Raw genomic sequence first — 14,351 nt, 5'->3', positions numbered from 1 at the left:
ATATATTTCACTCCTTTATAGACGGCGGAATTTGCTCTTATTTTTTATTTATTTTACATAATTGTTTTATTTGTATGCACGTCTCATATTTTAGAAAATTTTAGAGAATGCACAAAACAAATCTACAAAATAGTAACTTATTACTAATGTATTGTTATTGTTATTATTAATATTAATATAAATATAGAGTCGTCTTACTTCCGGAGTATATTTTGTAAGAACTGATTTAGGGACTATCGTAAAACGACACTGATAAAAATCACGAGGAAACGGACACCAACACCAGACTTTCAATTTAAGACAGTGAAGGTTGCTTTATCAAACCTCACACTTATAATACACGATTTTATGTAAAGTCAATGAAACGGACATATTGTCAAGTGGCTGGTGATTGTTATTTGATGAATCTGATATTAGCAGAATGTGGAGATTTTACACTCTCACTCATCAGTCTAGATTTAAGCCCCCATGTGGTTAACAGAAATAGTAAATTAACTTTTAAGAAGCCGAAACATCAGATAAGGTAAAATCACTGATCTATAATAGATCAGTGGGTAAAATCCTGTGATGTGAAGTTTGTCAGAGAGTGTGATTTGTAGACGCTCCCTTGGCTCAGCTGCAGTATGGCGCGTCTGACTGCATGTGAATATCAGAACTCAACATATAACATCTGATCTGATCAGAGATCTGTATCAGATATCAAAGACAAACACACGCGGGTCAGGATGGAGCTCACGCCAGAGAAAGACAGCAAAGAAGTGGATATTTATCGGGACACATGGGTGAGATTTCTAGGTGAGTCAAAGACACTTATGTGACCTCCAGGAGTTACTTACCCACCTGTGTGTTTGTCTGATTTGGTCTGTCATGTTTTTAATTGAGCTCTTTAGTGTTTCTAATTGAGCAGCTATGACAGTATTTTGTACTAGCCTTATTACAGCTTATAAATGGTCATAATAGAGGAATTAAACTGAAGTGTTAATGTCCTCTGGGCTTCATCAGGGTGAGATGGACACTCTTACACATGTCTAAATTTACTACTCTTGTAAAAACCACATGTTCTATTGCCATACACCAACTCCAACACCTAAACCTAACCTTTGCTTAAACCTTCTGCATTTTTACATTCTCAAACATACTTATTTTGTATGATTTATAAGCTTGTTTACCCATGGGGACCTCAATTTAGGTCCCCACAGTGATACAGGTCCCAGTGAGTTGGTGTGTATTCAGGTTTAAGTCTCCACCAGGATATAAAAACACAAGGTCATATTCAATCACACTGACACACACACTGAAGACTGTAATCAGACGGATTGTTTGTGGCTGATTCAGTCGTGAGTCTCTCAGCAGGACTTAGCAGTAATTATTACAGTATCTAGTGCACGACACACTTCAGATCAGCTTCTGTGTGTTGCTTTATCCTTACAAAACACTGTCAACATAGGAAACAGACATTTCAGACATGTTTATTTTCCTATCTGAAATAGTTCAGTAACAGTAAAACTGTTCCAGTGCTGTTATGGAACAGAACCAACTCTTGTATAATGACTGCCAAAGTCTTAATTTGGATTTGTAAAATTTTGCGAAAGCTTTTCACTGTACTAAGTAAAACTTCCCAAATAAATCAGCAGAAAATATAAGCATGCAAACAGCTCATAACCCTTGCAGACATTTTGAATAAAGTTCTAATTTTTTTTTCCATTGTCCTTTTTTAATATGTTCTGGCACGCTAATGTCGCACAGTCATGTCCATTTTGAAGACAAGTATAGTCTGATTAACAGTTTTATGCATGGGATGAAACTAAAGCTACTGTCTGGTTTGGACTTCAGTCTCACTAAAATGTTGACATGACATTTTAAAAGACACATTATTGCTTTAGTCTGACTGAATACCTTTACTCTTTACAGTTTTTTTTTTTTACAAGTGCTATGACACATTTCTCAGTAGTTAGCTCACTTTTTCTAAACACTTCCTACAGTTCCTCTAACCAACTTTCAGTTTGACGCAACAGTTCATTGCACATTCAAAATGCACTAAAAAACAGTCTCAGATCAACTCATCCTTCATAACACTAGTGAAGATTTTCACCCAATATTTTTTAGTTTTTTTTAAAGAAGACTCTTCTGCTCACTAAGCCTGCTTTTATTTTATACAAAGTACAGCAAAACAGTAACATTTTACCATTTAACATAATTTTCTTTTTGAAAATATTTTAAAATGTAATTTATTTCTTGTAATTTCAAAGCTGAATTTTTAGCATCATTCATTTACTCAGTAAATATTCATCCATGACATTTAAAATTTAAAATTTAAAATTTTGGCTTTCATCAATATGCATGTCTATCTTTCTTCAGAATAATTAATAATTCAGCCAAATCAAAAAAAATCAGAAATTTCAGCCGGGGACCTCTGATTGAGTTGACACGGAGTGACCCTGTAGTCATTGGCTGTATTTTGTGTCAAAGCAATGATAAACGGCTCTGTGTGTTTGATAAGAGGTTCTGATGAAGTTTAACATATGCATATGCATCCGCAGGTTACGCTAATGAGGTGGGTGAGGCGTTTCGTGCACTAGTGCCGGTCAGTGCTGTGTGGGCCAGTTACGCTGTGGCCACTGCATACGTGTCTGCTGACGCGCTGGACAAAGGCAGGAAAGCAGCAGCGGTGAGTCTGAATCTGTCTAGATCAGACTGGCTCTGATGGCCACCATCTTCTGACGGTTTGCCTGGTTTGTGTCTGCAGGCTCACACTGAGGATCATGGAAAGGCGGTGCGGGTGGCTGTCGCTGTGGTCGACACGTTTGTCTGGCAAGCTTTGGCTTCAGTAGCCATTCCTGGATTCACCATCAACCGCGTTTGTGCTGCGTCGCTCTTCCTGCTGGGAAAAACCACACGCTGGCCACTTCCTGTGCGCAAGTGGACGACCACCGCTATTGGGCTCTCCACCATCCCCTTCATCATCAAGCCTATCGACAGGTGAAAGAGCATGTGTGTATGTGACTGTGTGAGAGTAGGGGTGAGCGATATGGAAAAAATATCATATCATATGATTTTTTTTCCAAAATATCACGATTTTATCACGCTTCTTTGTCGTGTTGGTTTTACTATTTTACAAGTATTCTGAGCAGTACAGCCAAACTAATTTCCCTATTTTAAAACCAAAACCCCAAGGTAACAAAACATAAAATATAAAGAATGGCAGATATTTAGGCCAAAGTGGGCGAACATAAAAATCTTTGCCATTGTTTTATCTTTGTTATTAAAAAAGGAGAACAAAGATAGGCTACATGTTACAAATACATATAATACACTAATAAAACAAATAGTGCTTGAATTTTCTGGAACAGTAGGCGTACTTATCAGTAGCATTCAAGAATTCGAATGAACACATATAAAAATAAAACACTATATACCAGAGGTTGCGTTATAATCCGTCATAATCCATTATTACCCGTCATTTTCATATTTTAATTGTACAAACACATTTCTTTTTGTTTACATTTTCATTTTTAATTATGAATATACAGTTCGATATAGGCTTTATGCATTTATTTTGAAGAGAACAGATGAACAGATGAGTAACTTTTCATGTTCAACAGCTATTTTATGCAACTACGCAGTGACGGCTATTAAAGGAGTGGTTCACTTTCAGAACAAAAATTTGCAGATAATGTACTCACCCCCTTGTCATCCAAGATGTTCATGTCTTTCTTTCTTCAGCCGTAAAGAAATGGTGTTTTTGAGGAAAACATTTCAGGATTTCTCTCCATATACTGGACTTCTATGGTGCCCCTGAGTTTGAACTTCCAAAATGCAGTTTAAATGCAGCTTCAAAGGGCTCTAAATGATCCCAGCCGAGGAACAAGGGTCTTATCTAGCAAACGATCGGTTATTCTCGAAAAACATTTATAACTTGTATACTTTTTAATCTCAAACGCTCGTCTTGCCCAGCTAGACAAGATGAGCATTTAAGGTTAAAAAGTGTATTGCTAGATTTTTGCTAGACGTTTTGCTAGATAAGACCCTTCTTTCCTCGGCTGTGATCGTTTAGTGCCCTTTGAAGCTGCATTTTGGAAGTTCAAACTCGGGGGCACCATAGAAGTCCATTATATGGAGAGAAATCCTGAGAAGTTTTACTCAAAAAACAATTTCTTTATGACCAGGATGACAAGAGGGTGAGTACATTATCTGTAAATATTTGTTCTGAAAGTGAACTACTCCTTTAATATATTCTTATTTTTATGACCGATATCGATTTGTAAATCCCAGTCGATTTTTTGGTCTATGCTGTTTTCAGTTGATGAATGAACAGTACATAGTGCGCCTCCCATCCAATAAATCGCAATGAAACAAAGTCTCAAATTTCAAATTCTGTTGATTTCATTAGGAAAATCAAGCAATAAATACCATTTTGGCGCTTTTTAATGTGCCGTGATAAATCGTTGTAGCTTCTGGGTATTCTTCAGTCGAGAGCAGTGAGTGATTTTACTTTGTGTTTTGTTTTATTAGCCTACCATCACCCTAAAATGACAATTCTGTCCTCATTTACTCACGCTCAAGGTTTGTTTTTAAGCATAAAACATGTTGAATATAAAACTTATATTGAATAATGTGGGTAACCAAACGGTTACTTCCATAGTATTTTTCCCCTGCTACTGTTATCCACATTCTTCAAAATATCTTTTTTATTAATAGAGATTTGGGACAACATGTGAGTGACTAAATTTTTGGGTGAACTGTCCCTTTAATGACAATCAGCAGCATGTATAGTTCTGTCGCTTTAAGAGCTGCACACATCTAATATACAGGCGCACATGTTTTTTTTCTCAACTGTTTACTTTCACTTTTAGACACTTTAGACCAACAGTGTTTATATGTAATCTTTGCATGTTTTTGACAGTATTAGCGAATCAGACGTGAAAGATATGTCCAGTAATCAGGCTCTGTAAGATATGAATGATAGTACAATATTTATCGTGGAGACATTTTAATCGTCCACGATCAAAAATCTGTAAATGTAAGTGTCTCAGTGTTTTGATATCAGTCTGTTTGTTCTTCATCAGGTCGGTGGACTTCCTGTTGGACTCCAGTCTGCGGAAGCTTTATGAGGAAGGAGAAAAACGTGAATGAGCCTTGTGACAACACTGACCTCAGACCCCTCCAGCCAGCATGAGCGTCTCTGACTTTGACGTTATTTCTGGCTTTTTAGATGAACTGTGCCTCTCAAAGACCTTCGTTTGCATGCGTCTCACATGATAATGTGTTTTTATCTGTGCGGTTGTTTGTTTTCAGATGTTTACGTCAGCTCTTTTGTCACATTATTGCATTTTATTAGAGCTCTTTAAAGTCTGTATGTTTCTGGTGAACAGTTGAAGAATCCAGTACTGTATGTTTCCAAACTGTGCAAATGATAAACTAGTGAAGGTTAAGTTTCTAAATACTGGAATATTTCTGTTTCTGATGATCTGTCATTAATGTTTAATTTCATGGTAAAGGGATCCGGTGAATTTCTCATGAAGCCATAGTCTCTATGCAAGTTCAGTTGTAAATGTTCTGCAGAAGCATAAAAAGTGGCATTAAAAAATATTTTTAATCAACAATCTGTTTATTTCTCAATCTGATCTGATTCAGAAAGGTGTTTCCATCATAATAAAAGTTTATCAGTAAATCAATTCTCAGCGAACCAAGGCATTCTTTGAGAGACATACAGCTCAATACAACACTAATTTGGCTTGAACTTGGTTGTGGTGGAAGCACCACGTAAAACATACCATATGTAAAATGTAATAAAGTTTAAATACACTACTTCTTCAGCTTAAACATCTGTTGCTGTCACTAGCACTATGTACACTAAATGTTCCCACTCTGTTAGGTTTTTCTTGAATATAACCGTGTGGACAATATAAAAACCTTTATATTTATTTATTTTTATGAATGTAATACTTAGGAAATACAGTTGCAATCAAAATTATTTAACCCCTTTGACCTGCAATAATTATTCAACCCCCAAAAGTCAAATTTGTTGCAGAAATGTTTATTCTTTAAAACCATCAAAAAAAAAAAAATGCTTGGAAGTGCTTAAAAGCTTCCGTCACTTCTCTACTGCAATCTTGGCCCATTTCTCGCCGGAAAAGCTTTCAGATCACTTATTGTGTCTAGTTTCTTCAAATCCAACCAAATATTTTCAATAAGAATTAAATCTGGAGACTGAACACTCAAGAAAAATCTGACTGATCTCTGAACGAAGTTTAAGTAGATTTGGATGTATACTTTGGGATGACTGTCCTGTAGGGAAGTCCATTGTTCATCAGCTTCAATCTTTGCACCAAAGGCATCACAATTTTTGCCATAATGGCCTGATACTTCAAAGAATCCATGACGTCCTTCATACAGTCATGATTTCCACTTCCTGCAACAGTAAAACACTCCTATAACAGGATTGACCCACCTCAAAATTTGATGATGAAGATGGTTTTGCTTATAAGTTTTGCCTTTTTTTTTTGCACCAGACATACCGCTGATCCATGGGTCCAAAAAGTTCCAGTTTGGTCACATCACTCCACAAAACTATCTTCCAGAATTCCACAGGTCAAATGAATCTTAGCATGTTCAAGCCTTTTTGTTCTTCTTGGTCAAGAGTGGTATTCGTCAAGATGCCTCAACATGAAGACCATACTTGTCCAATGTTCTTATGCCCATTGAAATGTTTTTCCTCCTTTCCTCTTGCAAGTCTTGACTGTACATTGCAGGTTTTTCCTCAGTTGTTCTGATCAAACATTTTATGATATTGTGCTTTTTTGTTCAACACCCTGAAAGGTTTTCTGGTATAACATATTTTAAACTATGGAATAAGGCTGCCAGCTGTGTCTATAGGAACATTTACTGTGTTGGAAATCTTCATATAGCCTTAAACTTTCTAAAGTAATAAAACTATTTCTTCTTTATAGCTTCTCTATAGCTTTTGTGAGAGCTCTGTTGACTTATTAGCTACTCAAGCTTCAGCACATACATGGGTTAACTATGTATGTGTAACAGCTCAAGCTAATTCTGGTTTCTAAGAGTTTCTAAAAGTTTAATAGTGTTTTAAGACAATTTTGTTCCCCACCATACAAATAAGCTACTAAACAGCAATGTTAAACAGGGGTTGAATAATTATGACAGCTGTGTTATTAAAAAATCCTAAAATTTAAAAATATTGCATTGTATATTGACATTATCACTTTTAATATGCCAGTAATCTGTTATAGAAGCAAAAGTCATGCATCTTCAGAAAAGCTTGTATTTGTAAAGAACTTCAGTCTTTGGGCGCTAAATAACTTCAATTGCTACTTTATATATACACATTGAAAAATGGGTATATATAGAAAACTATTACTGATATATATAAGGTGAAACAATATTTAAAGGAGTAGTTCACTTGCAGAACAAAAATTTACAGATAATTTACTCACCGCCTTGTCATCCAAAATGTTCATGTCTTTCTTTCTTTAGTCGTAAGGAAATGGTGTTTTTTGAGGAAAACATTTCAGGATTTCTCTCCATATAATGGACTTCTATGGTGCCCCTGAGTTTGAACTTTCAAAATGCAGTTTAAACGCAGCTTCAGAGGGCTCTAAACGATCCCAGCTGAGGAAGAAGAGGCTATTCTAGCAAAACGGGTTATTTTCTAAAAAAAATGAAAATAAATTACATCTTATATACTTTTTAATCTCAAATGCTTGTCTTGCAGAGCTAGACAAGATGAACATTTGAGGTTAAAAAGTAACTTCTTTCCTCGGCTGTGATCGTTTAGAGCCCTTTGAAGCTGCATTTTGGAAGTTCAAACTCGGGGGCACCATAGAAGTCCATTATACGGAGAGAAATCCTGAAATGTTTTACTCAAAAAACATAAATTCCTTACGACTGAAGAAAGAAAGGCATGAACATCTTGAATGACAAGGGGGAGAGTACATTATTTGTAAATTTTTGTTCTGAAACTGAACTACTCCTTTAAAAATCAAACAAAACAAAAACACTCATATTAAGCATTGTATTCATCATCAAAATGGCAGACACAGGCCTGGGGACATTTAAATAATGGTGATATTTGGTTTAAAACACTGTTTTACAAATGAAATATGCTTAAAGGTGTTTTTACACCAAAGACAACTTTAAAATTGTTGTTGTTAAAATTATTTTACAATTAGGCAACAATATCATGATCTTCACTGACCCAGTTGTTTGTTGATTGGCCCTCCAGGACCGAGTCTGGTGACCCCTGCCATTGTGTTTGTACCAAGATGTTGTGATTTACACCTGTGTTTCTCACCTGTTAGAAAGCGGCTGGTTACTGAGTTAACGCTTAACTGACGCTGGTTAACCTGATTACCTCCAACCTCTACTAAAAGCAGGAGAGACGCTGCTCTTCTTGTTTGGCTAAAATGATTTCAGGACGCCTTTTGTTGATGTTTGTAGCCGCTGCAATGGCTCAGCACGGTACGTTTCTCATCTCATTTTGTGTTAGATGTGTGTGTTCGTTAACTTGTTCGTTGTTTGTGTTCAGATTTATCTGTAGACTGCGGCGACGATGATTCGGTTGCTGTCCGGTGGAGACCCAGACTGGATTTGTTTCAGAAGCTGGATCCATCCAGAGCACTGCTGGGAAACTGTCAGCCAAGCTTTACGTTGTCCGACGACACGCTGCTCTTCTACGTGTTACTGAGAGACTGCGGCTTTTTCAAGCAGGTACATGAGTGTGATTTGGAGATTAATTCAGATAAATAGTCTTGCTGACTCCACCGGTCTCTTCCACAGGTGACGGCGGATAAAGTCACATTCTCCAACATGCTGATCTATGACCGACGGCCGGAGCTGCCTGTCATTTCCCAATCGGTCCAGTGCATCTATGACTTGTAGGTGATCAGATCTCATTTTATGGCTAGTTGACAAAGTTGGCAGTAAAAGTCGATTTTGAAGTAGTGTGAAGTCTAATCTTTGAGACAATATAAATGGTCGCTAACTTTGTCAATTCTTTATTTAGGCTATTTTATTTTTATTTTTTTTACTGAACTGTACCATACATTTTTGTAAGGGAAAAAGTAAGGAGAAAAAAAAAAAACTCTTAAAGGAGTAGTTCGATTTCAGAACAAAAATTTACAAATAATGTACTCAACCCCTTGTCATCCAAGATGTTCATGTCTTTCTTTCTTTCTTCAGTCGTAAAGAAATTGTGTGTTTTTTTTTTTTGTTGAGGAAAACATTTCAGGATTTCTCTCCATATAATGGACTTCTATGGTGCCCTCAAGTTTGAACTTCCAAAATGCAGTTTAAATGCTGCTTCAAAGGGCTCTAAATGATCCCAGCTGAGAAAGAAGGGTCTTATCTAGCGAAATGATCGGTTATTTTCTAAAAACATTTACAATTTATTTACTTTTTAATCTCCACACAGAGCTAGACAAGAAGTATATAAATTGTCTTTTTTTTCTAGATCATTTTTGCTAGATTAGACCCTTCTTTCCTCGGCTGTGATCGTTTAGAGCCCTTTGAAGCTGCATTTTGGAAGTTCAAACTCGGGGGCACCATAGAAGTCCATTATATGGAGAGAAATCCTGAAATGTTTTTCTCAAAAAACATAATTTCCTTACGACTGAAGAAAGAAAGACATGAACATCTTGGATGAAAAAGGGGTGAGTACATTATCTGTAAATTTTTGTTCTGAAAGTGAACTACTCCTTTAATAATATACAAATGGCATAAGAGAGATGTATCTTCATTGTTAGACACTTGTTTTCATTCAGTGTTATTTATTTAATATTCCATTTTAATTAACATAATTTTCCCCCATGACTTGTTAAACAATTTCAAGACAAACTTTGACAAAACAAACTTCAAAATCTGTTCAAAACTGCTGAACATTATACCATTTTAAGATGAGTGATATTTGTATCCCCCATATAGAAATACTCACCTTTTTATATACATTTTAAGATAAAAACAAATCTTTGTGTCTCACCATAGGACATTGTCACACTAAAGGACAGAAATAGTAGTTATTGAATTATTTCTATTTGATTTTGAACATGTCGAAGGAGAAAGAAAGTTTAATTTTGTTAAAAACTATATCAATGTTTTTTTTAAACAAAAAAAATATATATATCAACAAAATTTAGTCTCTCAGACAATCAGTATGTTACTGAAACTCTTCTATCTAAAAGTCAAAGTATCACATTTTATACTTTTTTTTTATTATACTTCATAACAGTTAAAGTTTTCTGAAAGTAGTTTGTTTAAGGGGAGACACTGCAGGCAAAAACGCTTTTTTTCATGCACCTGTCAAGTTTGACATTTTGGGCTTTTTGATTTTTCATAAAGTGTTTTTTTTTTTTTCAGGATAGTGGAAAGAAAAAATCTAAAATAGACTGTTTAGTGTTTCTTTTATAGCACTTTATTTGTGTCAATTGATTTCAATTACAATACATATTTTTAAAAGGCCGTTTTCTCAAAATGAGTTTTTTCCCCCCTACACTAAGCCATAAATCTCCACTTCAGTAGCACTTACACACCAAACTTTACATTATTCCTGTCAATGTCCTGAAGGTTTTTACAGAGGGATTTGTTCCTATATAATTTGCTTGATGTTATACAACATTTCATTCCTCCAAAAATAAAAAATAAAAGTATTTTCTGACTGTTCAGTTTTTTCTGAATTATGGAGTGATATGGTTTTCAAAGCCAATATGTATCAAGTTCCTACGCTTTCAGAATATATGCGTGAAAAAAAGCCATTTACTAAAATAGACACTTGTAGAGTTATCCTGGAGGTATTTATTAACCTTTTTATGCTTTTATTTTATTTTTATCTTGTGGGACAGTGAAAATGCCATGTCACGTCAGCAACCCCAACACTGAATTCATGAAGAAGACAGATTAATTTAAGCTTTCATTCAGCCTTTAAACTTGTTTTGCACAGAGCTGTAAGCAAGACGGCAGCATTCAGCGCTGTGGAAGAAGATGAGAATGAAGGACCGGTGACCTTCAGCTTGGAGCTCATGAACAGTTAGTGTTAAACTCACTTTTACATTACTCCTCATCTTCAGCGTTCATTCCCAGTTTTTTTTTTTCTTAGACTTGCTGCTAACCTGTCACATGTACACCTGAGTATATCGTGTGTAGGATGGTGATGTGTTTGGGATGACTCCTCTAATAATGGTCTGCAGGTGAATTCAGCGCTCCAGCTCCATCTCCAAGGTTCAGGCTGGGCTCTTTTATTCCCATCAGGGCTGTGGTGGAGTCGCAAAGCCACAGGCCACTGTGGATCTACATGAAAAGGTGTGAAGCCGCCACAGATGCCGACATCAGCCGTGCTGCTCAGGTGCATCCCATCATCATCAACGCTGGGTAACCACGCATGGCTTTCTTTACCATTTGCTAACATCCTTCACCTCATTTGGTAAATCTCTCTCTATCAGCAAATATTGGATTCAATCTTTTTGTCAGCTTGTTTTATTTCATTTAGCACTGTTTCTGGGTTTCTTTTTTGATCTGATTGATGGTAGGCCTTAATGATCAGAGCTTATGCACCTCAGGTTTTAAGTGAGAGAACTTCACTCAAGACTATTCATCTTCAAAAAAAAAAAATTAATGAGGCCTACCATCAATCAGTTCCAAAAAACAATGCAGATCTATGTTAATTGAAAGAAAAGCAAAAGAATGTCTGCACAATGAACCAAATAAATAATGTTTGAAGGGTTTATAAAGATTGAATCCAAAATTAGCAAATAACCTAAAAGAGATTTAGAAGCAAATTTTAGCAACTTATTTGGCAAGTTGTTATACCTTGTGTGGGCAAAGTCAGTAAGTTTCCTCTTCTCTTAGTCAGAATGACTAAACATAACATGAGTGTTCATCATGTGTGTTTAATGATTCTGTGTGTCGTTCGTAGGTGTCTGATGGAAAGTAAATCAGGAAACTCCAGCTTTCTGCCAAGGCGGCGTCCTGCTGAAATACGCCTTCATCTCCAAGCCTTCAAGTTTGCTCTTGGACAGAATGTGAGGGCTGCACTTTCAGTGCTTGCTTTATGATGTTGGATGTTTTGTCATTCTCAGTTGCTCTGCGTTTTTGTGTTAGATTTTCCTGCACTGCGATCTGGAAGCATGGGATGTCCAGCACATGGACAGGAAGGCATGCCACTACATGCAGCAGCAGCGCAGGTCAAACCAATTTCTGTTTCAAACTAATCATGAACAACTTCAAGTTCATGTATACCCAGAGGAGCTTGTTCTGCTGTTGAATATTTTGTGATGCATGTTTTGTGGTAGGTGGGAACTCTTGGATGATCCGTCCCAGAATTACGCGTGTTCCTGCTGCGATTCCACCTGCTTCAGGGGAACAGATTCCACAAAAGGTATGTGTTCTGCTGTTAGAAGCTTCTGATCTGTCCGACGTGACTATTAAAAGGGTTAGTTCACCCAAAAATGAAAATTAGCTGCTTACTTACTCACCCACCAGGCATCCTAGGTGCATATTCTTTCAGATGGACCCAATAGGTGGATGTTTCTCTTTATCAGTCCAAAACAAGTCCAGTAAAGTGCGTCCATCTATATTGAAGTATCTCACATGGGGGGTGAATAAAGGTCTCCTGTAGCGAATCAATGCGTTTTTTGTAAAAACAAAAACAAAAAAAAAAACATATTTAAAACTTAATCACTTTAATCTAGCTTGCGCAAACTGTCGTACACAAGCTGTTCCGGGCGGATGACGTAGGACGAATGCGTTGCGTATGCGCCTTTGAGTCTCGTGAAAACCAACATTTGTTTACAGGAGCAAAGGAAGCAACTTTTTCTTACTTTAGTCTCCTCTTGGCTTATAATGAAATTCTCTGACATTTTGCTTTACAAATCCTCGTTTTGTACTTCTAATTCGTGTCTGTTGTTTTGGTCTCTCCTTTGCGTGTCCGCATTCGCCACTTCTCAGCAGCGCATGCACAACGCAGACATCCTACATCCGCCTGGAACAGCTTCCATGTACAACAGCTTGTGCAAGCTAGATTAGTGATTATTACGTTTTCAATATGGATATGGATTTTTATTATGGATGGATGCACTTTATTGGACTTGTTTTGGACTTACGAAGAGAAACACCTACCCCATTGCCATGATAAGTCTTGGGAAAGCCAGAACAATTTTTAATATTACACCGATTGGATTTGTCTGAAAAAAGGAAGTCACATACATCTAGGATTCCTGGAGGGTGAGTAAATAATGGGCTAATTTTCATTTTTTGCTAAACTAACCCTTTAACGGCCTGATTTACTCCACTAGGTGTGTCAGCGCTTGAAGTTCTAGGACCGTTTGTGATTGAGGATGAATCTCAGACCAGCATGTCTCAGGACTCACAGTCCAGCTCTGAACATGGTTTGTGCTCTTCAACAGGTTATTTATTAAAGGCTGTGTGACTACACTCTTAAAAATAAAGGTGCTTTAAAAAGGTTCTTCACAGAGATGCCATAGAAGATCCATTTTTGGTTCCACAAAGAACCATTTAGGCAAAGGTTCTCTAAAGAACCATCTCTTTCTTACCTTTTTTTAATCACAAATAACCTTTTATAAAACAGAAAGGTTCTTCAGATGTTAAAGGTTCTATATGGAACCATTTAGACAAAAAGGGTTTTTCTATGGCATCGTGAAGCGCCTTTATTTTTAAGAGTGTATGTAAGTTTTTGATGTGTATGTTCTGGATTGTGTAGATCTGTCTGATGCGCCAGTGTGGCTGCTGGTGGTTGCAGTGGCAGCGGCATTGGTGACAGTCATGGGTGTTTTGTCTGTGAGCTACTACCTGTGTTTCTGGAGAGGAGGACGCTTGGGTTACAGGCCCAGCAGAGATCTGCTTACCAAATACTGATGATTATCTTAAATAAATGTTTTGAAGTGGTTGCAGTGTGTTTTTCTCATGCTTTTGTTAGAGCTGGTGTTTTGTCCATCAGAGGGCGCTGGAGCACCAACGTTTATCCGTCAGAGACCTCCTTTTTCCTCTCATACCTGCAAAAGTTTGAGCAGATGGACATTTAAAAGAAAAGCAGAGCGCTTGAAAAGGTGGATTTAAGATTTTAATTATGTTTTAAAACATTGTTGCTTGCTTCATATATAAGAACAACAGTATATATTGGGTTTAATCCTTTTTTGTCTTAAATTGAAGCTTATGTCTTATTTTTAGTCATTTTTATGCCTCATTTTGAAGAATGTTCTGAGATCCCTGGAGCAGAACCACTGGAGTTTGAGATATTAAGGTATTATAAACATTACAGTTATGAAATATTGGCTGAATGAATGGCTGAGAAGTGCAAACAAAACTGACCTAATACACAGACCTAT

At 36.7% G+C, this 14,351-nt stretch overlaps 1 protein-coding gene across 1 annotated transcript; it reads left to right on the top strand.

Annotated features, from left to right (window-relative positions):
* The first annotated feature begins 619 nt into the window (after nucleotides 1–619).
* Nucleotides 620–5,603, top strand: mtfp1 (mitochondrial fission process 1). Its single transcript, XM_073841274.1, has 4 exons — nucleotides 620–795; nucleotides 2,541–2,668; nucleotides 2,747–2,979; nucleotides 5,067–5,603. Exons 1-4 carry the CDS (start codon nucleotides 726–728, stop codon nucleotides 5,131–5,133), a joined length of 498 nt encoding a protein of 165 aa, XP_073697375.1. The 5' UTR covers nucleotides 620–725; the 3' UTR covers nucleotides 5,134–5,603.
* Nucleotides 5,604–14,351: the final 8,748 nt, after the last annotated feature.

This window comes from Garra rufa, chromosome 5 (genome assembly GCF_049309525.1).
Source record: "Garra rufa chromosome 5, GarRuf1.0, whole genome shotgun sequence".
Taxonomy (NCBI): domain Eukaryota; kingdom Metazoa; phylum Chordata; class Actinopteri; order Cypriniformes; family Cyprinidae; genus Garra; species Garra rufa.
This window is presented reverse-complemented; position numbering and strand designations above follow the sequence as displayed.

Coding starts and splice junctions, on each gene's coding strand:
- mtfp1 (XM_073841274.1), top strand. CDS start 726: ATGGAGCTCACGCCAGAGAAAGACAGCAAAGAAGTGGATATTTATCGG. Junction 2,669..2,746: donor AAGGCAGGAAAGCAGCAGCG/GTGAGTCTGAAT, acceptor TTGTGTCTGCAG/GCTCACACTGAGGATCATGG. Junction 2,980..5,066: donor ATCATCAAGCCTATCGACAG/GTGAAAGAGCAT, acceptor GTTCTTCATCAG/GTCGGTGGACTTCCTGTTGG.